Below are 27,337 nucleotides of genomic sequence, written 5' to 3'. Positions count from 1 at the left end.
TTTTTTTTTTCTCGGAGACCGCTTCACCCCGGTTTGAGAGTATTCTCTACCAAACTCCACATTTTTGGGCTGGTGGGTTCGCGATGGTGTTTCTCTGTTTCTGGTTTTTGTTTTTGAAATATCTCGCTAACTGACCTCCCACTCACCTCACAATCAGTAGTCTGATCTTTTTTGCTTATTGCATTTGTTCTACCGTCTGTTGTTGTCCACCAGACTACGTTTTGATCGCCTACAGTAATTTTTTCTGTTAGGCGTTGATACCTATTGTTACAAAATTTTTATTGCATAGTGCATTAGAATATTTGTTGTCTCATACGTGTTCATATCTCAGGTTTCTTCGATTACTTTTTGCCGCTTCTGTACCCCTTCCACTCTCCTCCCCCTTCCCTCTTCCCTTTCATCCCATTCTCTCCATTGCAGCCGACTTGGGGATCCCCGCGGAGGTCTGGTTGGGACGCATAAGGACACACCCCCTTGGGTGGACGGCTCACTGAGGTTGACTGGGACCGCCTCTCCTGGGTCGGTAAGTGTTCTGACTCTTTTTTGCCGCACCGAACATAAACTGACATATGGCCACCATGTTCTCTGCACTTGGCAGGGGTCCCACGGTACTCTCTTTCAACTGCAGGGGACTTAACATCCCAGAAAAAAGATCATCTGTTCTTAGGGCCCTGGCTAAGGTGAAGCCTGCTTTTGTTTTCTTCCAGGAAACACATTTTAGAGCTAGATCCATCCCTCCCATAAATACCAGACATTTTCCCAGAGCCCTACACGCGACATCACCCGTGAACAAGGCCAAAGGAGTATCAATTTTGATACATAAAGACACTGCTTTTGACCTCGCACACCAACTGGCAGATCCTGAAGGCCGATATTTACTACTGAAGGGTTCCTTGGCTGGTAAACCGGTGACCCTTGCTAATGTTTACTTCCCCAATTCCGCACATCTGTCCTTCTGCCAAAAGGTGATTGATGAGCTGAAGTGGTTTGGGGAAGGATGCATTGTACTGGGAGGGGATTTCAATGTGCCCCTGAATCCACTACTAGACACTTCCAATGGTCACTCATGCATCAAATACAGGACTCTGAAAAAAATTAAAACTCTATTGGGGTCACTCACTTTAGTGGACTCTTGGAGGGCTCTCCACGCGGACGATAAGGACTTTACTTATTACTCCCCGATGCACTCCAAATATTCACGCATCGACTTCCTGTATATCTCCCAACGGGACCTGCCGGAACTGACCTCATCATGCATAGGCACCCAGACCATATCGGATCATGCCCCTGTCTCTTTGACTCTCACCAGCAGACCTAGAGACGCAGGGAAAGTCTTTAATTGGCGCTTGAACCCCACACTGTTGACCGACCCCCAAATCCGTGAACACATCTCTAAGGAGCTGGACATGTTCTTTGGGGTTCACTCACGGTCTACGGTGCTTCCTATGAATGTCTGGGAGGCCCATAAATGCACTATAAGAGGGGAGCTCATAATGTGGGGTGCCAGGCGCAAAAAACAAACGGAAAAACAAATGACCGACCTCCTTTCGCGCATTGCGACTCTAGAGGCTACACATAAACAATCTTTGGCGACGGATGCTCTCCAGGCTCTTATATCGGCTAGGAGGGATCTGAGACAGCTTCTGGACGCCAAAGCCAGACGTTTGCTCTTCTACCGGAAACACATTTACTATGAACAGGGTGATAAGGCGGGGAAGTTTTTGGCCAGGTCTTTGAAAGAGGCTCAATTGTCCACAAACATCTCAGCCATAAAAAATAAGCAAGGTCAGTTGGACAGAGACTCCCATCTCATAGCTCAACATTTCCATGATTTTTATTCCAATCTTTACAACATTCCGGCGCGTCACAAACCAACCACACTACATGGTGATAGACCGTCCCTTATCGAAGAATTCCTCCATAATAGCAAACTTCCTAGGTTATCTGTTTCAGAGGCGGAGACGCTGGAACAACCCTTCACGCACTCCGAACTTTTGGCAGCAATTAAATCGCTCAAATCCAACAAGAGCCCAGGCCCAGATGGCTTCACCGGTCACTACTATAAAACCTTCACTGAACAGATCTCTGCCCCTCTCCTCGGGGCCCTGAACTCCCTTCTATCGGCTGATACAATCCCTCCCTCCTTTTCGCGAGCACACATCACGGTTATCCCAAAACCCAAAAAGGACCCCACTGAATGCCCTAATTATAGACCAATCTCCCTTTTAAACCTGGATCTCAAACTGCTAGCCAAACTCATTGCCACTCGTCTCAGGACTTTGCTTCCACAAGTGATAGGCCCGGAGCAAGCGGGCTTCATGCCAGGGCGTGAGGCGCGCGATAATGTTCTAAAATCAATCAGTTTGATTCACAGATTCCACCTGGATGGTGTCGGAGGTCTTCTCCTGTCTACGGACGCGGAGAAGGCCTTCGACAGAGTGGCCTGGGACTTTATTTTCGCGACCTGCAGACACGTGGGGATGGGGGATCACATGCTAGCTTGGATAAAAGCCCTTTACACGAACCCTTCGGCGCAAGTTAAAGTGAATGGTACCCTGTCTGAACCGATTTACATCCGTAACGGCACCCGTCAGGGCTGCCCACTCTCACCCCTCCTGTTCATCCTCTCCCTCGAGCCCTTTATCCGCACAATCAACCTACACCATTCCATTAGGGGGATCGTAGTGGGGGGCAGAGAACACAAAATTGCAGCCTACGCAGATGATCTTTTGTTTTTTGTTTCCCACCCATCTGTGTCGATCCCTAACTTGCTGACCATGTTTGAAATTTACGGTTTTATGTCTAATATGCTGATCAATTACCACAAATCAGAAGCCCTTAATCTCACCTTATCCACACAACAGGCGAGTATTGTCCGACAGAATTGCACGTTTAAGTGGACCACGTCTAGCATACAGTACCTGGGCGTGCGACTCACCCAGCATCCCAAAAACTTATTCGAACACAACTACCCCCCGCTCCTTGCTTCCATCACGAAGGAATTGCGGGGCTGGATGCCCCGTTTTTTCTCCTGGTTCGGCCGGGCCGCCATCATCAAGATGGTGACCCTGCCGAAGCTCCTCTATCTCATGCAGGCGCTCCCTATTAGGATTCCCTCCTATTTCTTCCGTAGGCTACGCTCGCTCCAGATTCAATTTATCTGGAATGGCAAACATCCCAGAGTTCATTTTGATACAATGTCCAAATCCAAATCCTATGGTGGTATGGGACTACCCAATTTCAGGCAATATTACTGGGCTGTCCATCTATCTAGAATTATAGATTGGAATTGCCATGGCCAATCAAAAGATTGGATACAGGTAGAAAACTCGTTTTCCACGGGGCCATTGGCGTGTGCCCCCTGGATCCGGGCCGCGTCTTGCCCCAAAACTTTGTTGGCTCACCCCCTCATAGGCCCCACACTGAGCACATTTCACGCTATTGCTCCCAACTGTGGCATCTCTTCCTCTCCCGGCCCTTTGACACCATTAGCACACAATCCAGAGTTCGCACCAGGACTGGACAATCCCCTTTTTCTGAAGGACTCCCGAGACCCTGTGCTTGCCAAAGACTGCTTTGTAGGTGGTGTTTTTAAACAACTATCTGACTTCGCACGAATCACACCTGAACAGAAAATGCCCCTATGGTCCTACTTTCAAGCTCGCAGCTACCTTACCTCACGCAACAGGAGGCCCCTAGTGAGTAGGCCTCTGACTGACTTTGAACAGTGTTGTCACCTGGGGGAGCGGGTTGAGAAATCTATCTCCCAGACCTATGCTTGGCTACAGAAACACACTGATATAGGGCAGGACAGGTTCAGGGGGAAGTGGAGCGCCTCGTTGAACACTTCTATTTCGGAGACCCAATGGAAACGAGCTTGCATTCTTGCACACAAGTGCTCGTTAAGCACGAAACTTCAGGAAACTGCATATAAACTGCTTACACAGTGGTATGCTACACCTGATAAAATTAAGAGATGGTATCCTGCCTCCGATGATACCTGTTGGAGATGTGGTCTCGAGAAAGGTACTTTAATCCACATATGGTGGTCATGTCCGCACATCTCCGCCTTCTGGCAACAAATCCAAGCTTTGTGCTCGTCCATTGTGGGTGAGGGGATCACCCTCTCCCCTGAACTCTGTCTACTGCACCTCAGTCCAACACCACTTCTACAATACAAAAATTCATTGCTCATTCACATGATCAATGCAGCCAGATCCCTCATACCCGTTCATTGGAAATCCGCTAATGTTCCATCGATCTCAGATTGGCTTAGGAAAGTTTCAGAAATCTGTGAGATGGAAAGAGTGAGCGCACTTGCCAACGACAGAATCCTTGGGTTTCTCTCTCGTTGGGACCCTTGGCTTAAATTCCAGTCTGCTCAACAACCCGATCGGCCTTCCCCGGCGCCTCCCTGAGTCGGCCGAAACCTTCTCCCCCCCCCCACCACCCCCCTTTCCCTCTTATTTTTCCTGTGCTCTTTCTAATCCATCTGTCTCTACTTTGCCTCCAACGAATATTCTTCTCTAGTACCCGATGACCTTGCATGATTATCTGACAAAGATCTAGTATCCTGAGATTAATTACTCTTGAGAAATTATTTTCTATTAGTAAGTTTTCTTTTTCTACTCATGTTCCAGGTCCGATATCGCATTTACCTATGCTAGATACTCTGTCCGCCCAAAGGACCTCTTGACCTATATTTGAAGTTTTTTCTAATTTGCTGATGCACTATTTTGTTATGTTATTAAGCTGTACATTTGTTTATAGCATGCTCTATCTCTAATCATCGTTAGCGTTTCCAAGCTGTATGTTGCAATAACTTCTGCACTATACTGACATGTGTGTCCCTCAGATACAGTATGTTTTCTCTTCATTGTAATGTACCACATGTTTTCAATAAACTTGATTGTTTAAAAAAAAAATAATAGGATATAAAAACACAATGGGTGTGTAATATGTGTTAAAATTAACACTATGTGCTGATACCAAAAAAATAAATAAATAATAAATGGGTTCAATACCTAGTTTGGTTATTGAGACTCAACATAAATATGCAAATATATGTAAATGTAAGTATAAAAATATAAAAGCATATAAAAATAGTATTGATAAATTATGGTAATATAAAGAGTTAATGTGCAAAGGTGCTAAAAAATAAATATAGTGCACTAATCAAACTAAATAAGGTGCATTCCGAATAGTCATAACCATCTATTCAATAAAGTGCAACTGCATACTCATAAGCAATGGAAATAAATAAGTAGGTGAACTATGTGCATCCCACACTGATGACAATATAAAAACTAGTAAATAAATAAGTGCAGCCGTGAAAATAACTAAATAGATTATAAAAGTGAGGACCATATAAATTCAAAGGCTCAAAAAGCAGGTTCTGTGTATTTTAAAATTGTCCAGAAATAGTGCAATCAGAGCTGGTACAGAAATCATAAAGGTCTATAGTCCATATAAGGATGGAATAAGGTGCTCTTTTTTTCTATGAAGCCGGGAGTGCAGTGAGTGGTCGGAAGATAGGGTGCTCCCCCTCTCCTGGGGTCCTGTGCTTACCGGATGTCCGTACCCCTACAGGGGTAAAAGGCGGGTCGATAACAGGGATCGCTCCCATACACCGGCAATCTGGTTCCGTCCTATCCTTCCTATTACCACTCGTATCCACTCCTTGCTCCGGTACACATAGGGGGTTAAAGCATCAGGGAGAGAGCTCCAGTACAATTCCCGGGTATATGAGAAAGGGGAAAAACAGAAGCCTCCGATAGTGCAGGATTGCCTTTAAAACTTTTATTTAGATTCCAAAAAAGACATGTACTCACATAAAATCAACATGCAGCGCATCCGAATGGCATAGGGTCCGCAACTACCTCGTTCGCGGTGCACGCCTGGGATCAGCGTGCGTCCCAACCGCCGGATATGCGTTCCTAGCCTCGGGATCGTTCAGACGGAAGTGATGTGGTCACGTTCTCGACCATTCTTCCAGAAGTGCATTTGTGAGATCAGGCACTGATGTTGGACGAGAAGGCCTGGCTCGCAGTTTCCGCTCCTATTCTTCCCAAAGGTGTTCTATCGGGTAGAGATCAGAACTCTGTGCAGGCCAGTCAAGTTCCTCAGCATACCAAGACATTTTGGACAATTTTATGCTCCCAACTTATAGTATCGCATATGGCTGACAATTTCTAGCCCTTTCCTATAACAAAAAAACAAAGGTTTGGGCTGGAACTCCTTGGGGATGGCCCCTTCCTGTTCCAACATGACTGCGCACCAATGCATAAAGCAAGATCCATAAAGACACAGATGAGCAATTTTGGGGTGGAGGAACTTGACTGGTTTACACAGAGTACTGGCCTTAACCCTTAGAATACCTTTGGGATGAATTAGAGTGGAGACTTAAAAAAAAAAAAAAAATCGTGCTCCAAGATATTAAAAATCACCAGATGCTAGCACACTAACAGATATATATTGGTACACATACAAGTAAAACAAGTGCTACACTTAATGAACAAATGAAAAACTATCAATCATAAATCACAAAGGGAAATAATGAAGCATCCAAAGATAGTATGGTTATGCAAAAGTCCACCATCCAAAGTGAACTGAGTGGTGTTGAGATATATTATTGTCAAGCAAAAATTGAGTGCAGATCTTCCCACTTAGAGACACCACACCAGAGAAATCAAAATGCTGTGGTCTATGCCCAGGAAGACGTCATACGCGATAAAACGCGTGGGGTGGAGCCAACATTCGTGACATCATCTGAAGCATGTGACCAAGTCTTTATAAGTTCGAGGCAGCCGCAGCGGCGTCATTATGCTGCTTAGATCCAGGGACAGAGCACACATCAACGTGCTGGCTGCTGATTAGGGAAAGATAGGCAGGAAAAAAACATTTGTGTCCGGATAGAATTGAGGGACAGGTCGGAGTGTTTAGGCAGGGCGAGTTGTAGGCATTTTAGGGATAGAGTCTGCTGAATTATAGGGTCAGTGTCTTCTGCAAACTACAATCGATATTGCTGTGTGGGGGGTGGGGTCTGCACTCAATCCTGATCTACGATCTCTTCTCAATCCTGTTAGGGAGAGGCTGCTGCTGAATTTTAGGGTCAGAGTGTTCTACAAACTACAATCGATATTGCTGTGTGGGGTGGGGTCTGCACTTAGTTCTCCTGATCTACGATCTCTTCTCAATCCTGTTAGGGACAGAGTCTGCTAAATTTTAGGGAAACTGTGTTCTACAAACTACAATCGATATTGCTGTGTGGTGTGGGATAGGAGATAGGCAGGTGTCAGTGATCCACATCCATTTTTCTGTGTGTGGGCTGCAGTGAACACAATCTTTTTGGGGTGCAGTGAACACAATCCTTTTGGAGTGCAGTGAACAAAATCTTTGTGGGGTGCAGTGAACAAAACCTTTGTGGGGGTACAGTGAACACAATCTTTGTGGGGTGCAGTGAAGACAATCCTTGTGGGGTGCAGTGAAGACAATCCTTGTGGGGTGCAGTGAACAAAATCTTTGGGGGGTACAGTGAACACAATCTTTGTGGGGTGCAGAGAAGACAATCCTTGTGGGGTGCAGTGAACAAAATCTTTGGGGGGTACAGTGAACACAATCTTTGTGGGGTGCAGTGAACAAAACCTTTGTGGGGTGCAGTGAACACAATCTTTGTGGGTGCAGTGAAGACAATCCTTGTGGGGTGCAGTGAAGACAATCCTTGTGGGGTGCAGTGAACAAAATCTTTGGGGGGTACAGTGAACACAATCTTTGTGGGGTGCAGTGAACAAAACCTTTGTGGGGTACAGTGAACACAATCTTTGTGGGGTGCAGTGAACAAAATCTTTGGGGGGTACAGTGAACACAATCTTTGTGGGGTGCAGTGAACAAAACCTTTGTGGGGTACAGTGAACACAATCTTTGTGGGGTGCAGTGAACAAAACCTTTGTGGGGTACAGTGAACACAATCTTTGTGGGGTGCAGTGAAGACAATCCTTTTGGAGTGCAGTGAACACAATCTTTGTGGGGTACAGTGAACACAATCTTTGTGGGGTGCAGTGAACAAAACCTTTGTGGGGTACAGTGAACACAATCTTTGTGGGGTGCAGTGAACACAATCTTTGTGGGGTGCAGTGAACAAAACCTTTGTGGGGTGCAGTGAACACAACCTTTGTGGGGTACAGTGAACACAATCTTTGTGGGGTGCAGTGAACAAAACCTTTGTGGGGTACAGTGAACACAATCTTTGTGGGGTGCAGTGAACAAAACCTTTGTGGGGTACAGTGAACACAATCTTTGTGGGGTGCAGTGAACAAAACCTTTGTGGGGTACAGTGAACACAATCTTTGTGGGGTGCAGTGAAGACAATCCTTTTGGAGTGCAGTGAACAAAATCTTTGTGGGGTACAGTGAACACAATCTTTGTGGGGTGCAGTGAAGACAATCCTTGTGGGGTGCAGTGAAGACAATCCTTGTGGGGTGCAGTGAACAAAACCTTTGTGGGGTACAGTGAACACAATCTTTGTGGGGTACAGTGAACACAATCTTTGTGGGGTGCAGTGAACAAAACCTTTGTGGGGTACAGTGAACACAATCTTTGTGGGGTGCAGTGAACAAAACCTTTATGGGGTACAGTGAACACAATCTTTGTGGGGTGCAGTGAAGACAATCCTTTTGGAGTGCAGTGAACAAAATCTTTGTGGGGTACAGTGAACACAATCTTTGTGGGGTGCAGTGAACAAAATCTTTGTGGGGTACAGTGAACACAATCTTTGTGGGGTGCAGTGAACAAAACCTTTGTGGGGTACAGTGAACACAATCTTTGTGGGGTGCAGTGAAGACAATCCTTTTGGAGTGCAGTGAACAAAATCTTTGTGGGGTACAGTGAACACAATCTTTGTGGGGTGCAGTGAAGACAATCCTTGTGGGGTGCAGTGAAGACAATCCTTGTGGGGTGCAGTGAACAAAACCTTTGTGGGGTACAGTGAACACAATCTTTGTGGGGTACAGTGAACACAATCTTTGTGGGGTGCAGTGAACAAAACCTTTGTGGGGTACAGTGAACACAATCTTTGTGGGGTGCAGTGAACAAAACCTTTATGGGGTACAGTGAACACAATCTTTGTGGGGTGCAGTGAAGACAATCCTTTTGGAGTGCAGTGAACAAAATCTTTGTGGGGTACAGTGAACACAATCTTTGTGGGGTGCAGTGAAGACAATCCTTGTGGGGTGCAGTGAAGACAATCCTTGTGGGGTGCAGTGAACAAAACCTTTGTGGGGTACAGTGAACACAATCTTTGTGGGGTACAGTGAACACAATCTTTGTGGGGTGCAGTGAACAAAACCTTTGTGGGGTACAGTGAACACAATCTTTGTGGGGTGCAGTGAACAAAACCTTTATGGGGTACAGTGAACACAATCTTTGTGGGGTGCAGTGAAGACAATCCTTTTGGAGTGCAGTGAACAAAATCTTTGTGGGGTACAGTGAACACAATCTTTGTGGGGTGCAGTGAACAAAATCTTTGTGGGGTACAGTGAACACAATCTTTGTGGGGTGCAGTGAAGACAATCCTTGTGGGGTGCAGTGAAGACAATCCTTGTGGGGTGCAGTGAACAAAATCTTTGGGGGGTGCAGTGAACACAATCTTTGTGGGGTGCAGTGAACAAAACCTTTGTGGGGTACAGTGAACACAATCTTTGTGGGGTGCAGTGAACAAAACCTTTGTGGGGTACAGTGAACACAATCTTTGTGGGGTGCAGTGAAGACAATCCTTTTGGAGTGCAGTGAACAAAATCTTTGTGGGGTACAGTGAACACAATCTTTGTGGGGTGCAGTGAAGACAATCCTTGTGGGGTGCAGTGAAGACAATCCTTGTGGGGTGCAGTGAACAAAATCTTTGGGGGGTACAGTGAACACAATCTTTGTGGGGTGCAGTGAACAAAACCTTTGTGGGGTACAGTGAACACAATCTTTGTGGGGTGCAGTGAACAAAACCTTTGTGGGGTACAGTGAACACAATCTTTGTGAGGTGCAGTGAAGACAATCCTTGTGGGGTGCAGTGAAGACAATCCTTGTGGGGTGCAGTGAAGACAATCCTTTTGGTTTGCAGTGAACAAAATCTTTGTGGGGTACAGTGAACACAATCTTTGTGGGGTGCAGTGAAGACAATCCTTTTGGAGTGCAGTGAACAAAATTTTTGTGGGGTACAGTGAACACAATCTTTGTGGGGTGCAGTGAAGACAATCCTTGTGGGGTGCAGTGAAGACAATCCTTGTGGGGTGCAGTGAACAAAACCTTTGTGGGGTGCAGTGAACACAACCTTTGTGGGGTACAGTGAACACAATCTTTGTGGGGTGCAGTGAACAAAACCTTTGTGGGGTACAGTGAACACAATCTTTGTGGGGTGCAGTGAACAAAACCTTTGTGGGGTACAGTGAACACAATCTTTGTGGGGTGCAGTGAACAAAACCTTTGTGGGGTACAGTGAACACAATCTTTGTGGGGTGCAGTGAAGACAATCCTTTTGGAGTGCAGTGAACAAAATCTTTGTGGGGTACAGTGAACACAATCTTTGTGGGGTGCAGTGAAGACAATCCTTGTGGGGTGCAGTGAAGACAATCCTTGTGGGGTGCAGTGAACAAAACCTTTGTGGGGTACAGTGAACACAATCTTTGTGGGGTACAGTGAACACAATCTTTGTGGGGTGCAGTGAACAAAACCTTTGTGGGGTACAGTGAACACAATCTTTGTGGGGTGCAGTGAACAAAACCTTTATGGGGTACAGTGAACACAATCTTTGTGGGGTGCAGTGAAGACAATCCTTTTGGAGTGCAGTGAACAAAATCTTTGTGGGGTACAGTGAACACAATCTTTGTGGGGTGCAGTGAACAAAATCTTTGTGGGGTACAGTGAACACAATCTTTGTGGGGTGCAGTGAAGACAATCCTTGTGGGGTGCAGTGAAGACAATCCTTGTGGGGTGCAGTGAACAAAATCTTTGGGGGGTGCAGTGAACACAATCTTTGTGGGGTGCAGTGAACAAAACCTTTGTGGGGTACAGTGAACACAATCTTTGTGGGGTGCAGTGAACAAAACCTTTGTGGGGTACAGTGAACACAATCTTTGTGGGGTGCAGTGAAGACAATCCTTTTGGAGTGCAGTGAACAAAATCTTTGTGGGGTACAGTGAACACAATCTTTGTGGGGTGCAGTGAAGACAATCCTTGTGGGGTGCAGTGAAGACAATCCTTGTGGGGTGCAGTGAAGACAATCCTTGTGGGGTGCAGTGAACAAAATCTTTGGGGGGTACAGTGAACACAATCTTTGTGGGGTGCAGTGAACAAAACCTTTGTGGGGTACAGTGAACACAATCTTTGTGGGGTGCAGTGAACAAAACCTTTGTGGGGTACAGTGAACACAATCTTTGTGAGGTGCAGTGAAGACAATCCTTGTGGGGTGCAGTGAAGACAATCCTTGTGGGGTGCAGTGAAGACAATCCTTTTGGTTTGCAGTGAACAAAATCTTTGTGGGGTACAGTGAACACAATCTTTGTGGGGTGCAGTGAAGACAATCCTTTTGGAGTGCAGTGAACAAAATTTTTGTGGGGTACAGTGAACACAATCTTTGTGGGGTGCAGTGAAGACAATCCTTGTGGGGTGCAGTGAAGACAATCCTTGTGGGGTGCAGTGAACAAAATCTTTGGGGGGTACAGTGAACACAATCTTTGTGGGGTGCAGTGAACAAAACCTTTGTGGGGTACAGTGAACACAATCTTTGTGGGGTGCAGTGAACAAAACCTTTGTGGGGTACAGTGAACACAATCTTTGTGGGGTGCAGTGAAGACAATCCTTTTGGAGTGCAGTGAACACAATCTTTGTGGGGTGCAGTGAACAAAACCTTTGTGGGGTACAGTGAACACAATCTTTGTGGGGTACAGTGAACACAATCTTTGTGGGGTACAGTGAACACAATCTCATACTTCTGAAGCTTTGAGGGTGCTGCCTGTTCTATACTCCTCCTCCTCATCCATCCTTTTAGGTGTACAAACAATAGTAATTGGGGCCTAGTGTGCTTCTGTACGTGTGAAAAACATACACTTTTTTTTGATCATATTTCCTATTCCGCTATTCAATAAAAACCTTTGGGGCTCAATCAAATTGCGGAATAGTCTGTGTCTGTACGTGTGAGATCCACCTTTCCAAGTTTTTGGGGTTCATCTCATACTTCTGAAGCTTTGAGGGTGCTGCCTGTTCTATACTCCTCCTCCTCCTCCTCCTCATCCATCCTTTTAGGTGTACAAACAATAGTAATTGGGGCCTAGTGTGCTTCTGTACGTGTGAAAAACATACACTTTTTTTTGATCATATTTCCTATTCCGCTATTCAATAAAAACCTTTGGGGCTCAATTAAATTGCGGAATAGTCTGTGTCGGTACGTGTGAGATCCACCTTTCCAAGTTTTTGGGGTTCATCTCATACTTCTGAAGCTTTGAGGGTGCTGCCTGTTCCATACTCCTCTTCCTCATCCTCCCTTTAGGGTAGGAAAAAATTTAATCGGGCCTAGTCTGTGTTTGTACGTGTGAGATACACAGTTTTTTATCCTATTCCGCTATTCAATACACACCCTTTTGGTGTAAAAAACATTAAATTGCGGCATAGTTTGCATATTTGACTGTGAGATACACCCGTGTGATACTGTTGTTCTTTTGTTCCGCTATTCAATAAAGACCTTTCTAGGGCAAGATCTTAAATTTCAGAAATATGAGGAGAGCGTCAAATAGGGGCCGTGGCCTGGGTCGTGGTGGTGCTGCTGCTAGAGCTCCTGTTGCAAGGAGAGGACGTGGTCGATCTGTGCCAGCTACACGCACAAGTGAAACACCTTCCTCAAGTGTGAGTAGGCGACAGAACCTGCATCAGTATTTGGTAGTGCATCATACGCCCCTAGAAGTGATGAGGCCAGAACAAGTGGAGGCGATAGTAGATTGGTTTGCTGCTGACAGTGCCTCCAGTTCCTTCACATTGTCTCCCACCCAGTCTACTGCAGAAAGGTCACAGTTGGCACCTGCAGCCGATGTCCAACCGTCTTTCACCTCACCCCCTTGCAAATCAGGCAAGCAGTCTGAGCCCCAAGCCATACAGCAGTCTCTTCTTCTTTTTGATGACTCTGTCAGCAGGGTTTCCCAGGGACATCCACCTAGCCCTGCCCCAGAAGTGGAAGAGAGTGAGTGCAGCGATGCCCAACCACTTATTTCTCAAGATGAGTACATGCAAGGATCATCGCAGCACGTCTCTGATGATGACGAAACGCAGGTGCCAACTGCTGCGGCGTTCAGCATTGTGGAGACCGACAAGGAGGGCAGGGGTGAAGACTGGGTGGAAGATGATGTGGAGGACGATGAGGTCCTCGACCCCACATGGAATGAACGTCATGCAGGTGACCTGAGTAGTTTGGAGGAAGAGGCGGTGGTCGCACAGAGCCACCAGCACAGCACAAGAGGGAGCAGGGTGCAGAAGCGGAGCGGCCGTGCCCTAGACACTACGCCCGCTACTGCCCAACGCAGCAAGGGAACGAGCGCACCAAAGTCAGCTCAAAGGAGTTCTCTAGCGTGGAAGTTCTTTAGAAAATGTGCTGATGACAGGACACGAGTGGTTTGCACCCTGTGCAATCAGAGCTTGAAGCGAGGCATAAACCTTCTCAACCTGAGCACAACCTGCATGATCAGGCATCTAAGTGCAAAGCACGAGCTGCAGTGGAGTACACACCTTCAAAACCAAGAAACGTCTCTGGCTCATCCTGCTTCCTCTTCTGCTGCAGTCTCGGCCGCTCCAGCCACATCTGTAGTGATACCGGCACCTGCCACCCCACAAACAGACGATCTGTCAGCAACACCACCACCTGGGTCACCAACAACCATCTCCACAATGTCCCGTGGAAGCGTTCAGATTTCCATCTCCCAAACACTTGAGAGGAAGAGGAAGTACCCCCCTACCCACCCGCGATCCCTGGCCCTGAATGCCAGCATTTCAAAATTATTGGCCTTTGAAATGCTGTCATTCCGTCTGATGGAGACGCACAGTTTTAAAAACCTTATGTCGGTGGCTGTCCCACAGTACGTCGTGCCCAGCCGCCACTACTTTTCCAGGCAGCCATCCCTTCCCTACACAACCAAGTGGGGGAAAAAATCAGGTGTGCACTGCGCAACGCCATCTGTGCCAAGGTCCACCTAACTACCGATACGTGGACCAGTAAGCACGGTCAGGGGCGTTATATCTCCCTAACGGCACACTGGGTAAATGCAGTGGCGGATGGGCCTGAGGCGGATAGCAATTTGGCGCATGTCCTTCCACCACCGAGGATTGCAGGGCGCTTCAGTTTGCCTCCTGTTCCTAACTCCTCCTACTCCGCTTCCTCATCCTCTACCGCCTCCTCATCCGGACAGCGTAACACCTTCACCACCAACTTCAGCACGGCCAGGGGTAAACGACAGCAGGCAGTTTTACAACTTGCCTGTTTGGGGGACAAACCACACACCGCGCAGGAGTTGTGGAGGAGCATGGAACAGCAAACAAATGAGTGGTTGCTGCCAGCGAGCCTCAAGCCCGGCCTGGTGGTGTGCGATAACGGGAGAAATCTCATAGCAGCTCTGGGCCTAGCCGGTTTGACGCACATCCCTTGCCTGGCGCATGTGCTGAATTTGGTGGTGCAGAGGTTCCTTAAAAACTACCCCGATATGTCAGAGCTGCTGCAGAAAGTGCGGGCCGTTTGTGCGCACTTTCGGCGTTCTCACCCTGCTGCTGCTCGCCTGGCAGCGCTGCAGCGTAACTTCGGCCTTCCCGCTCACCGCCTCATATGTGACGTGCCCACAAGGTGGAACTCCACCTTGCACATGCTGGAAAGACTGTGCGAGCAGCAGCAGGCCATAGTGGAGTTTCAGCTGCAGCACGCACGTGTGAGTCGCTCTGCGGAACAGCACCACTTCACCACCAATAACTGGGCCTCCATGCGAGACCTGTGTGCCTTGTTGCGCTGTTTTGAGTACTCCACCAACATGGCCAGTGGCAATGACGCCGTTCTCAGCTTAACTATCCCACTTCTATGCCTCCTTGAAAAAACAATTCGGGCGATGATGGAAGAGGATGTGGCACAGGATGAGGAGGAGGAGGAGGAGGATGAAGAGGTAACATTTCAAAGGCTTTCAGGGCAGTCATTCGCAAGGGGCTCCGAGGGTGGGTTCCTGCACACACAAACGCCAGGGACACAATTGTCCAGCAGGGGCACAGTTCTGGAGGATGAGGAGGAGGAGGAGCTGGAGGAGGAGATGGAACCATGTTCACAGCAGGGTGGCACCCAGGCCAGCTCATGGCCATCACTGGTGCGTGGCTGGGGGGATACAGAGGACACGGACGATACACCTCCCACAGAGGACAGCCTTTCGTCGCCTCTGGGCAGCCTGGCACACATGAGCGATTACATGCTGCAGTGTCTCCACAATGACCGCCGAGTTGCCCACATTCTAACTTGTGCTGATTACTGGGTGGCCACGCTGCTGGACCCCCGTTTACAAGGACAACGTACCGTCCTTAATTCACTCACTGGAGCGCGATCGCAAGATGCGCGAGTACAAGCGCACGCTGGTAGACGCGATGCTGCTGGCATTCCCATCTGACAGCGGGGCCACAGTGGAAGCACAAGGCAGAGGAGGAGGAGGAGGAGGTCGCCAACTCAACCAGGGCACCGCCAGCACCTCAGAAGGCAGGGTTAGCATGGCCGAAATGTGGAAAAGCTTTGTCAGCACGCCACAACAAACAGCAGCACCAGCAGCTCAGATGGAACGTCTTAGCAGGAGGCAGCATTTTACCAACATGGTGGAGCAGTATGTGTGCACACGCCTACATGTAGTGAATGAGGGGTCTGCCCCCTTCAACTTCTGGGTCTCCAAATTGGGCACATGGCCTGAGCTTGCCCTTTACGCCTTGGAGGTGCTGGCGTGCCCTGCAGCCAGTGTATTATCTGAACGGGTATTTAGCACGGCTGGGGATGTTATAACAGACAAGCGCAGCCGCCTGTCCAGAGACAATGTGGACAAGCTCACGTTCATTAAAATGAACCAGGCATGGATCCCACGGGACTTTTCCGTACCTTGTGCAGAATAGCAATGGATACCGACCTTACCCAGCCATTGTTCCATTTTTGCTCTTTCTCACTCTTTTGGGGTGTACCCTCATTTAAAATTTGTGAAAAGAAGCAGTGTTGGCTACCTCGTCCTCCTCCTCAGGGCCAGATTAACGTAGGGGCTATTGGAGCTGCAGCTCCATGCAGGCCCCTACCTTTTATATAGGCCCCGGGTTGGCCATATTCACTGTGACCGCTCTTCTGTCACTTGTAAACACAGAAGTCTGGCTTCTATGCTCGCTTCCCCAGGCAGCACCCTCAGAACCTCCCCACACAGCGCGAAGGCCGGACAAGGAGGGACAGTTGCCGATGCATGGATGTGTTTATGGGCTTCAGAGACAGCATCCCATGTTGAATTAGGCATGCATGGCTGCACCCTTCCTCCTCTGGGTGCATGCCAAGGCACGGCCCTTAAGGCCCTTCAAAATCCTCAGCACCAAGACCATGATGCTCTTAATCCGGCCCTGGTCCTCCTCCACCGCCGCTTCCACCTACACCGCCCATAGGTGTGCGCAGCCTATTGCATTAGGGTGTGCACCCCAAAGTTGAAATACACATGCATGTGTTTGCCTAAATGTACATGGCCCCGATACATTACTCTCCCTGCTGGCAAAGAGAAATAGAGCAGAGCAGGTGCGAGGGAGATCTTTCCCATCTCCTCACCGGCAAACAGAGCGATAATGCTATGTGCCCTAGGTGATTAGGGTGTGTCCAGGTACACCAGGCACACCCTGTGCGCACGCCTATGACACCGCCACATCCACCACCACCTCAACCTCCCTCCTACTCCTTATGGGCCTCGTCCTTCAGAGATGAAGAACATTGTTTTATTTTTCTGTTTTTTTTTGTTGTTTTAAGTTATTTCCCTATCCACATTTGTTTGCAGAGCACTTGCCATGCTCTTAACTACGTTTTGCTGCCATTTACAGCACTCTAGCCCTTTCCATTGGTGTTTTAGAGCCATTTTAGTGCCTTAAAGTTCGGGTCCCCATTGACTTCAATGGGGTTCGGTGTCCGGGAAAAGTTCGGTAAAAGTCCGGGACACGGACCCGGACTTTTTTTTAAAGTTCGGCCGAACCCGTCGAACACGGACATCTAGGTGTCCGCTCAACCCTACTCCTAATCAGAAGGTCAAATCTTTATGGTGAGCAAATTTATTGAGCATGCGTTGGAGAATCACTGTGGTTTGGTATCTCTAAGTGGGAAGATCTGCACTTGTTTGTTGCTTGAGAATTATATATCTCAACATCACTCTTTCACTTTGGATGGAATGGGAGCAGCAAGTAACTTATTCTTAAAGAGGAGCTCCAGGCTCCTGCAGAACATTTTAAAGTCAACAGCTACAAATACTGTAATACTATTAGATGGAAAATGACCTGGGGATCCTAGTAGATGACAAGCATTCAATGCCAAGCTGCTGCAAGCAAAGCCAACAGAATATTGGCATGTATAAAAAAGGGGATTCACTCCAGAGATAAAACAATAATTCTACCACTCTACAAGACTATGGACTGGCCCCATCTTTAGTATGGCATCCAGTTCTGGGCACCGGTCCTCAGGAAGGATGTGCTGGAACTGGGGAGAGTCCAGAGAAGGGCAACAAAATGAATAAATGGAATGGAGGACTTCAGCTATGAGGAAAGACTACAAGCACTGAACTTATTCTCTCTGGAGAAGAGACGCTTGAGAGGGGATATGACATCAATGTACAAATACCGCACTGGCGATCCTAGCATAAGGAACAAACTTTTCAGCAAAAGGGAATTTAAAAACACAACAGGCCAGTCACTAAAATTAGAAGAGAAGCGGTTTACCCTTAAACTGCATAAGGGTTCTTTACCGTCAGAGCAGTAAATAAGTGGAATCCTCTTCTACAAGCAGTGGTATCAGCAGGGAGCATTGGTAGTATAGGTATAGATATCTATAATACAGGCATGTGTTACTGATCAAATCACCAGTTTACAGAGGGAAAAAACGGATGCAGCCACCACATCTAAAGGTTGTTATCTGCAAGATATTACATTTTTGGTTTTAGGTTTAAAACCACTTTAAACTGACAAACAAGCCTCCACAGATAGCACCAGATGGTAAAGCTCCTTAGACTTCCAATAGCTCCTTTGTTGTATTGAGCAGTATAATTGACTAATATGGAAAGTAAGGCAGTGGGGGGAGCAAGATCATGCTTTTGTAGCATGTCAAGATATTAGTAAAACTTTGGCTCATCGTATGGAGGGCATTTTCCCCAGGAGCCAGTACTAAAAATATACAATGGGAAAGTGGTCCTGAGTGGAGGTACTTCACCATTCAGACACAGTCAATGACCTAAATCAAAGAGGCTGAGCAGTGTCTATGGGCATTGTAAAGCTGTCTATTACCAATTTAGACCTGTGATCACAACAGTCTTCCAGTCCTAACTTCATTTGCAGCCCTGAAATGTCAGATTCCCAAGAATCATATGCAAAGATGAGTAAAAGTGCATCACAATGCCCTTTAGGAACAGTCACATTTTACCATAGCTACCAATCACAGTAGCACCATGGCATGGTACACTTTTGTTAGCCCACAAAATTCTGTCTATACCATAAAGGGGTTTGTTCCCCCTCAGACCAATGATTGCCAGGCCTCCACTGCTTCAGCCACCAGTGTCTCTAAATCTGGTTATCAGTTTGAAATGTGGTTGTTACAGTAAATAACCTATGGTATTGTGATATTTTGGGGGTCTGGAGCACAAGACAGCTATGTCTTTGCAAAAAAAAAAAAAATGTTTATTTCTCCAAAAAAGACAAATAAACAGCCCATCTGCAGCATTAAACAAACAAAACAGTCCACAAGCTCTGGTACAAAACAAAACTTCAGCTCACCGCCAGCATAAACTTGTCCTACAACAGGGTTTAAGGTCCCTGCTCCGGGGTCCAGAAACAGTCACAATAGCTCAGCTGCATCTCAGCAGCCAACAGCCCACAGCTCCCTCGGCAATATGTCCTTTTCCACAAAACCCCTCATGGATACCTGCTGGCTGCTTCCTGCCTCTTCCAGGCCTCTCTCACATAAAGGTTAACAATTTCTGGTCCAAGGTATCTGTAGTTAGAGCTGGAAGCTCTTTTCCATCCAAGATCTCTCTCGGGCTACGGATTCTGGGACCCATATCAGGACTTAATAACCCGGGGAAAACTGCAAATCACTTTTCCCTCTTTAACGGCTCACCCTGAAACCCCTCACCCTGCATAGGGGAGAATCCCTGAGTACTCAAAACTGCTTCTTTTGTTACCCTCCTTAAAGGGACCACAAACCACACAATGATGACACATACTGTATCTGGACCCATCAGCCTTTCTCAACCTTTTTATCACAGGGTAAACCTTACGTTTTTAGATCACAGGGAACCCCTGCTAAAAATTCTATCTACAGCCTTGCATGTTATCAATGACAGCAAGTTATAGATCTAAAAAACAAATACAAGAATAAATAAAAAAGCATAGGTGTGCGCAGCCTATTGCATTAACATGCATGCCTTTCTCTGTAGCCTCAGCTGCACTGGACAGTGAATGAATGGGAAGTGCTCTGTGCTGAGCGGCGTCCTGTCCATTCACAAACCGAAGCATAGTAAACATATCTTAGTAAAAACTGTTTACTATGCTTCAGCTAAGAATGAACACAGAGAGTGAGTGTGTTCACTGTGTTCATTTAGAAAAGAAAGGGGATGGTAAATTACATACTGACTAGCCCCTTCCCCTGCTTTTTATCCTAAAACATCCCCCGCAACAGCCGAGGGAAGAGGAGAGGAGGAAAGCCAGTAGCTCTGCAGGGGGTGCAACACAGGGGGAAGCCCGGGCAGTAGGGAAAATCGGCACTGCACAGAATGATTAGGGTGTGCCTATTCACACCTGGCACACCCCCTGCGCACACATATGTAAAAAAGGCATACCTAGGGTATTTTATGCTAACAATTTTCTAGATAGTGTTCATTAGACATGTGCAATTTGTTTCATTACAAATCAAAATCCATACAAATTTGTTGTTATTCGGAGGTTGGATATATCCAAATTACTGAATTACAACAGTTCTGAATAGGCATTGGCGAACAGTTCGGCCTGAGCATGAGTTCAGGTTGAACAAAAGTGCCATTAATTTTTTTTTCAAAAACAATGGCATGGGGTCTCCCCCAGTCCATACCAGGCCCCACGCCAAAATTGTTTAAAAAAAAACGATGTGGGGTCCCCCCCAGAATCCATTTAAGACCCTTATCTGAGCATGCAGCCCAGCAGGCCAGGAAAGGGGAGGAAACAAGCGAGTGCCCCCCCCCTCCTGAACCATACCTCTGCCCCCTCACACCAAAGCACCTTGTCCCCATGTTGATGTTTTTTTATGGATACATGTCCCCCGGGGCAGTACCCAGACCCCCATACCCCTTTTATGGCCAATTTCTTGCATATAAGCCTTCAAAATGGGCCCTTTTGATTTTTCCTGTTCAGCTCCCATAGACTTCAATTGGGTTCGGGTTAGAACATTTCCCCTGTTTGGGAGTTCTGCTCAGAATAGGGGGGTGTTCCGCCCATCCCTAAATCTGAAATAAATTATTACTGAACAAAATAACTTAACAAAATAATAGATTATCCGAAATCGAAGTTAAAAATTAATTCAAATTCAAATATAAAAAGAATAAAAAGAAATACATTTCAATAGAATAGAGTAGAATAGAATATAATAGAACAAATATAGCCATCTTCTGAAATTTAAACCAATTAAAAAATAACAAATATGCTAACCGAATCAGAATATACAAAACAAATTCCTAAAACGAATCATTCTAACATAGTGAATAGGACGAAACAAAAATTATTAACTTAATACACGAATCTGAAAGAAAGCAAAGCTAATTTTTCCATCATGCACATATCTATTGTTAATACTCTAACACTAAATTGCTCTAACTAAAAATAAAACTCAGTTTCAATTGCAAAATAATTTTCAGTAATAAACACAAATTTAAAAAAAAAGTAAAAATAATGATCATAAATGAAGTACAGCGAGAATCCCTTACATCAGTGGTAAGTAGAGAAGTGCCTTCATAACTTGGTGGTCAAAAAGAAGAATGCTACCTTTACCGACAGCTAATAAAGATCATTAGTGGCATGCCACTTACTCTACCCCTAGCACCTCTTCAGGAACCTAAGGGTTCCATGGAAACCTGTTTGAGAATGGCTGCTCTAGGTGGTCTGGGTTTGTGGCAGGCTTCTGTAACTGAAGCATTGCACACAAAGAGGTCCAAGACTTGGCTTTTTGTCTGGCAGGGAGGGCTTTGATTACAAGAGTTGGCAAACCATTTGACATACTGTATGAAGCTCCATTACTTATATTTCAAAAACCCTATTTTATTTTGCTCTGCTGCATCAAATAAATCAATGCCTTGTTTAATGAGTTGATAAATGAATCATCTTATTTTTTATCCCGATCAGACTTTACTGACACAATGCAGATCGCTGATCCAGTTACATTGTTTCTATCCATCCTTCTCTGTTTATTTCTGGCCATTGCCTTGTTTGGATGGAAGAGAAGGACCCCCAACTTTCCTCCTGGACCCACTCCTTTACCGATCATTGGAAATATGCACATCCTGGACTCGGAGCAGCCGTATAAAACCATGCATGAGGTAATGCTGACTTCCACAGAAAATGCAGAAATAATGGACAGGTAGAATCCCAAAGTAGACAAGCATATGCAAATAATCGGGCACCACAGGTCCAATGACATCTTTGGTTTCCAACAGGGATGAGAGGAGTGAGTCTGGCAAAAGTTAATTTTGCCATGAAAATCCAATTTTTCATAATAAGCCCACAATTTTGTAATGTAGCACCAAGTAGGCAGAATCTTTTTGTAATAAAAAAGATCCGATTTAGAAACCTTCCCTTGGTACATTAAAGGAAAGGTATGTTGGGTGCTATTTAAAGGGTAACTCCACTTTTGTGGGGAAAAAATAGTAAATAATCGAAAAAATATAATGTATATAATTGCAACACAATTCATATTGCAATTCAATGCTATTAAAAATGACCTTTCCTTTTCACTCAGCAGCTCTGTAATTTTCTGTAAAATTCAATGCAATATGGCTACCTGGAGGAGTTCTGTACAAATGGTGTACAGAACGCTCCACAGAAATGTAATTTTCTGCTTGTGTGATTCTCCCAGAAGTCTACACTAAGATACAAGTCAGATTTTGGGCATCCCCTGCAACAAAAATGTCATTTTTGGTGAGATACTCTCAAAGGGAAATCATGTCTAAAGGGAAGCAGACCCTGCAATTTTCCTTATTAGAACCCAGGAGGTGCAGCAGCTGATTGATAATTATAAAACCATTCCCATACAGATTCACTCCGCACATGGACACAGACAAACAAACAGCTATTATTTCCTACAGAATTACAAAAGGTAGGAATCTGCAACAAAGTTTGTTAAAATCCCTGCAATGTACAGAGATCACACAGCGGGGAATGTTTTTTCTCAACAAAAGTGAAGTTACTCTTTACCCGCCTCCTGCTCCGCAGTATAGTAAAATGACAGCGGAGCGGGCAGCTCTCATTCTGGGTCGTCAAATGAAGTCGCCCAGTCTGCATGATCGTGCACTCGTGGGGGTGCGCAGGGTGGCGATCATGTGTACTTTGGAAGCGACACGATCCTGATCTCAGTAAAGAGCCACAGCCGTGGCTCTTTACCCATCTGATCAGCTGTGTCCAATCAGAGTGGCTCACATGTAAACATAGAGGTGCCATTTATCAGCTTTCCTCGCCTCAAACTGACAGAGAGTGAGGAGAGGAGCGCCAATCAGTGGCATCTCCTCACAGGGGAGACATGTATAGGTAATCAGGGCACTGATTATTAGTGCCCTGATTACAGTGCAAACCCAACAATGCCCATCAGTTATGCCACTCTGTGCCCATCTGTGATGCCAACCTGTACCCATCAGTGACCTTAGTCAGTGCTCATCAGTGATGCCAATTTGTTCTCACCAGTAAGGCCAAACTGTGCTCATTAGTGCTGCCAATCAGTGCTGCCAATCTGTGCCACCTATTAGTGCCCATCAGTGCCACCTATTAGTGACCATCAGTGCTGCCTATGAGTGACCATCGATGCCGCCTATCAGTGCCCATCAGTGCCACCTATCAGTGCTCATCAGTGCTGCATATCAGTGCCCATCAGTGCTGCATATCAGTGCCACCCCATCAGTGCCCTTCAGTGCTGCTTCATCAGTTCCCTTCAGTGCAGCCTCATCAGCACACATCAGTGAAGGAGAAAAATCAGTTATTTACAACATTTTCTGACAGAAACTAAGAAAAATTTATTTTTTTCTTTAAAATTTTCAGTCTTTTTTTGTTTTTGTTTTTTTTTTAGCAAAAAAAATAAAAAAATCCAGCGGTGATTAAATACCACCAAAAGAAAGTTGTGGGAAGAAAATCATAAAACATCATTTTGGTACAGCATTGCATGACAGCGCAATTGTCATTCAAAGTGTGACAGCGCTGAAGGCTGAAAATTGGCCTGGGCAGGAAGGGGCTGAAAGTGCCGGGTATTGAGGTGGTAAATAAGAATGGCACTGCACTGCTGACTGTAAGTTAACATGCCTTGGGCGAGAGCATCTTATATGTGGCCATTGCGGGTAAAGGTAGGATGGAGATTCAAGAGAAACAGATTTATTTTTGTTCATTTATTTTTTTTTTTACTTTTTTTGAAACTAATGCAGCTTTGAGATAATCTTTTTTCTAAGCTCTACTTGACAGCTGATGGCATCTATTAGACATGTGTCATTAGCTTTAATATAACTCAAAATTTGCGTGATTCAGAGATTTAGATGTATCCGAATCTCTGAATCACAACAGTAACCAATTACAACTAATCTGAAATAAATTTTAACAAAACAACTAAATTCATTTGTATTCATTCATTTTATTTGGATGACTTGATGTGATAGTTTGGGCTCTTTGTTATTGTTTGAAGCATCTAAATAACCAATGATCTGAATTGATTTGAATCCATTTGTTTTTTATTCTACTGAGTACAGCGTGAATATTCTAAAAAGATTTTTATTTGTATTGGGGTTGAGACCATTTCTTTAATTTGCATGTGTGCTGCTCAACAAACAAAGTCAGTTGGGAATGGGGAAATTAATTCAACTTAAAAACATAAAGAATAAATACGTAATAATCCAGATTCATTCATTTTATTTGGTTGAGAGCGGCACAGTAGTCTTTGACTTTTAAAAAATCAGCTGATTCTTTTTGCATTAAAGTAAAACTAAAGGCAAAACTTTTTTTCGTTTTGGATAGAGGGGAGATGAATTTGAACCTGTGTCAGTTTTTATTGCTGTCTCTGTTCCCGTTGGGGACCCTCTCTATTTGTCTTGTTTACCATGATCATGAAAAGTGAAAGTAAAAGGAAATCCTACATTTTGGGTTGTCTCCAGAAAGTAATAGAGGAGAAATCTTCCAATGCGGAAACTAGTTCTGGTTACCCTGGGTCCCCAAGAAATTTCTTTATTTGCAGGGATTTTCTCTCACTTCCTGTTTGGCTATGGGACGAGAAGTGAAAGTAAATCTCCCCAATAGGGTTGTAACCCTCCCCTACTCTATCCAAAAAAAAAAAAAAAAAAAAAAACAGTTTTGTCAATAGTTCTACCTTACCATTTTTAATTATTATAAAAAATGCACTACATTTGAAATGGAAACATATTGCAATAAATAAAGTAAGTTATAAAAGTGAAATTAGATGATTCCTACTGCGTTTTGGGTTGGATGGAGGTAGATCCTTCAGAATCTCCCAAAATAATGAATAAACACGTTAAAATGAATATAGCCAATGTTCTGAAATAAAAGAATAGCAGAACTTCCAAAAATATGAATCGATTCGGAACAATGAATATATACTCTCCCAAAATAACAAGAATATTCTGAAAATGATTCATTCTAACATGTAACATATAATCTGTAAAGACAAAGGCATAATGAGCTAGTATGCTATGCATCGCATACTAGCTCATTATGAAATACTTACCTAAAAACAAAGCCCCCAAAGTGCCGACAGGACAGCCGATATGTTCGGCCGTCCTGCTTCCTGGATTGCGTCCTCCGGCCATCTGATTGGCCGGAGGCACAATTACATCACTCCCGCCATTCACAGCTCTGGGCTCTGAAGGAACTGCACAGATGGCTGTCATCGGCTGCATGCACTGTAAATATCTCCTAAACGGTGCATGTTTAGGAAATATTTATAGCACCTATAGGTAAGCCTTAATGTAGGCTTATCTATAGGTAAATGTCAACAAAGTGGGTTTACAACCTCTTTAACAAATGAAACCGAAAAGAAACATTTTTTTCCATCATGCACATCTCTACCCTTCATTTTCTGTCCCTTTGTGACAGTGATTGTACCAGAGAGGAAGAGAAGGAAAATCTGCAATATAAGGATTTTTATTTCTGTATATGTTGCTATTGTGGAGTTTCTTTTCAATTCCTGTCTGCTAAATCATCTTCAGCAACACAGGAATTAAGTTGAAACCTAAGATAGACAGACAGACATGGGGCGGACATGGGGGCGGACATGGGGCGGACATGGGGCGGACATGGGATGGACAGACAGACAGACATGGAACAGACAGACAGACAGACATGGGACAGACAGACATGGGAGGGACAGACATGGGACAGACAGACATGGGAGGGACAGACAGACAGACATGGGACAGACAGACATGGGATAAACAGACATGGGAGGGACAGACAGACATGGGAGGGACAGACAGACAGACATGGGACAGACAGACAGACAGACATGGGGCAGACAGACATGGGACAGACAGACAGACATGGGACAGACAGACATGGGACAGACAGACATGGGACAGACAGACAGACATGGGAGGGACAGACAGATATGGGACAGATGGATAGATATGAGACAGATGGATAGATATGGGACAGACTGATAGATATGGGATAGACGTATATATATGGGATAGACGGACAGATGGATAGATAGATGGATAGAATGAATCCCAATAGAGGTGCTAACCCTTTTTCCGCTTTTTCAAAACTAAGAAAGAAATTTGGCTTTACATATACGTTATCTAATGCATATTTAATGACCCTACTAAGTGAATAAAAAGCTCTAAATTAATAATACTTTTGGTCCAATTGCAGCTCTCTAAGAAGTATGGTCCAATATACAGTATCAAGATAGGAGAGGAAACAATGGTGATCCTGTGTGGATATGAGACTATAAAAGATGCGTTGGTAAATCACGCTGATGAGTTTTCCGGAAGGCCAATAATACCACTCTTCCAAGAAATCACTAAAGGACACGGTAATATGAAAACCTCTTAGTTTTATGTACATCTACCTGTTTATATGGAATGTATAGGTATGGGTATGTGTTCATAAAGTTTCTTTATGAAATATGTTTACAAGTAACCAGTTTTCTGCATTTAGTCTAAGGTTCTTTAACACGGGCAACTCCTTGGTACAGATTCCGCTTGCTCAGCGGGGGATCACTCCGCTGATCCCTGCTGAGCAGGCAGATAGCAGGTCAGTGTTCGCTCACTGTGCAGAGCAGACATGGACACAGTCCTGCTTTCCTCTATGGGGAAATCGGATGGAAATGGACTGCCGGTCTGTTTCCATCAGATGTGATCAGATCCACCAGACGGATGGAAAATAAGACCACCATCTGTCTGTTTTTTTGTGGGCAGGATCGGATTGCGGCGGGTGTCAGAAAACATTTGTCTGCTGACATCTGCCGCTCCATAGAGGAGACGGAAGGGTCCAATCAGATCTGTCTGAAGAACTGACATATACAGATGCATCTCATAAAATTAGAAAATCATCAAAAAGTTAATTTATTTCAGGAATTCAATTCAAAAAGTGAAACTCATATTTTATATAGATGTGTTACACACGGAGTGATATATTTTAGGCATTTCTTTATTTTATTTTGATGGTTATGGCTTACAGCTAGTGAAAACCCAAAATTCAGTATCTCAAAAAAATTGAATATTACATTAGACCAATAAAAAAAGGATTTTTAATACAGAAATGTTGGCTTACTGAAAAGTCCATGTACAGTATAGTATGCACTTGGTTGGGGCTCCTTTTGCATGAATTACTGCATTAATGCAGTGTGGCA

The 27,337-nt window shown here is 45.1% G+C and overlaps 2 protein-coding genes across 3 annotated transcripts in view; both read left to right on the top strand.

Annotated features, from left to right (window-relative positions):
- LOC309551312 (cytochrome P450 2K4-like) overlaps positions 1 to 27,337 on the top strand; it is a 637,235-nt gene that overhangs the window by 133,351 nt on the left and 476,547 nt on the right. The window lies entirely within an intron of this gene.
- LOC309551311 (cytochrome P450 2C5-like) overlaps positions 21,639 to 27,337 on the top strand; it is a gene marked incomplete at its 5' end in the record, with an annotated part of 31,670 nt that continues 25,971 nt past the window's right edge. Inside the window, 2 exons of the mRNA XM_082251845.1 lie at positions 21,639 to 21,818; positions 26,356 to 26,518. Of these exons, the coding sequence (XP_082107971.1) occupies positions 21,639 to 21,818; positions 26,356 to 26,518 (343 nt within the window). The remainder of the gene's footprint in view (positions 21,819 to 26,355; positions 26,519 to 27,337) is intronic.

This window comes from Pelophylax lessonae (assembly GCF_965119305.1).
Source record: "Pelophylax lessonae genome assembly, chromosome: 3".
NCBI lineage: Eukaryota > Metazoa > Chordata > Amphibia > Anura > Ranidae > Pelophylax > Pelophylax lessonae.
The sequence above is the reverse complement of the archived record's forward strand: the minus strand, read 5'-3'. Positions and strand labels throughout refer to the sequence as shown.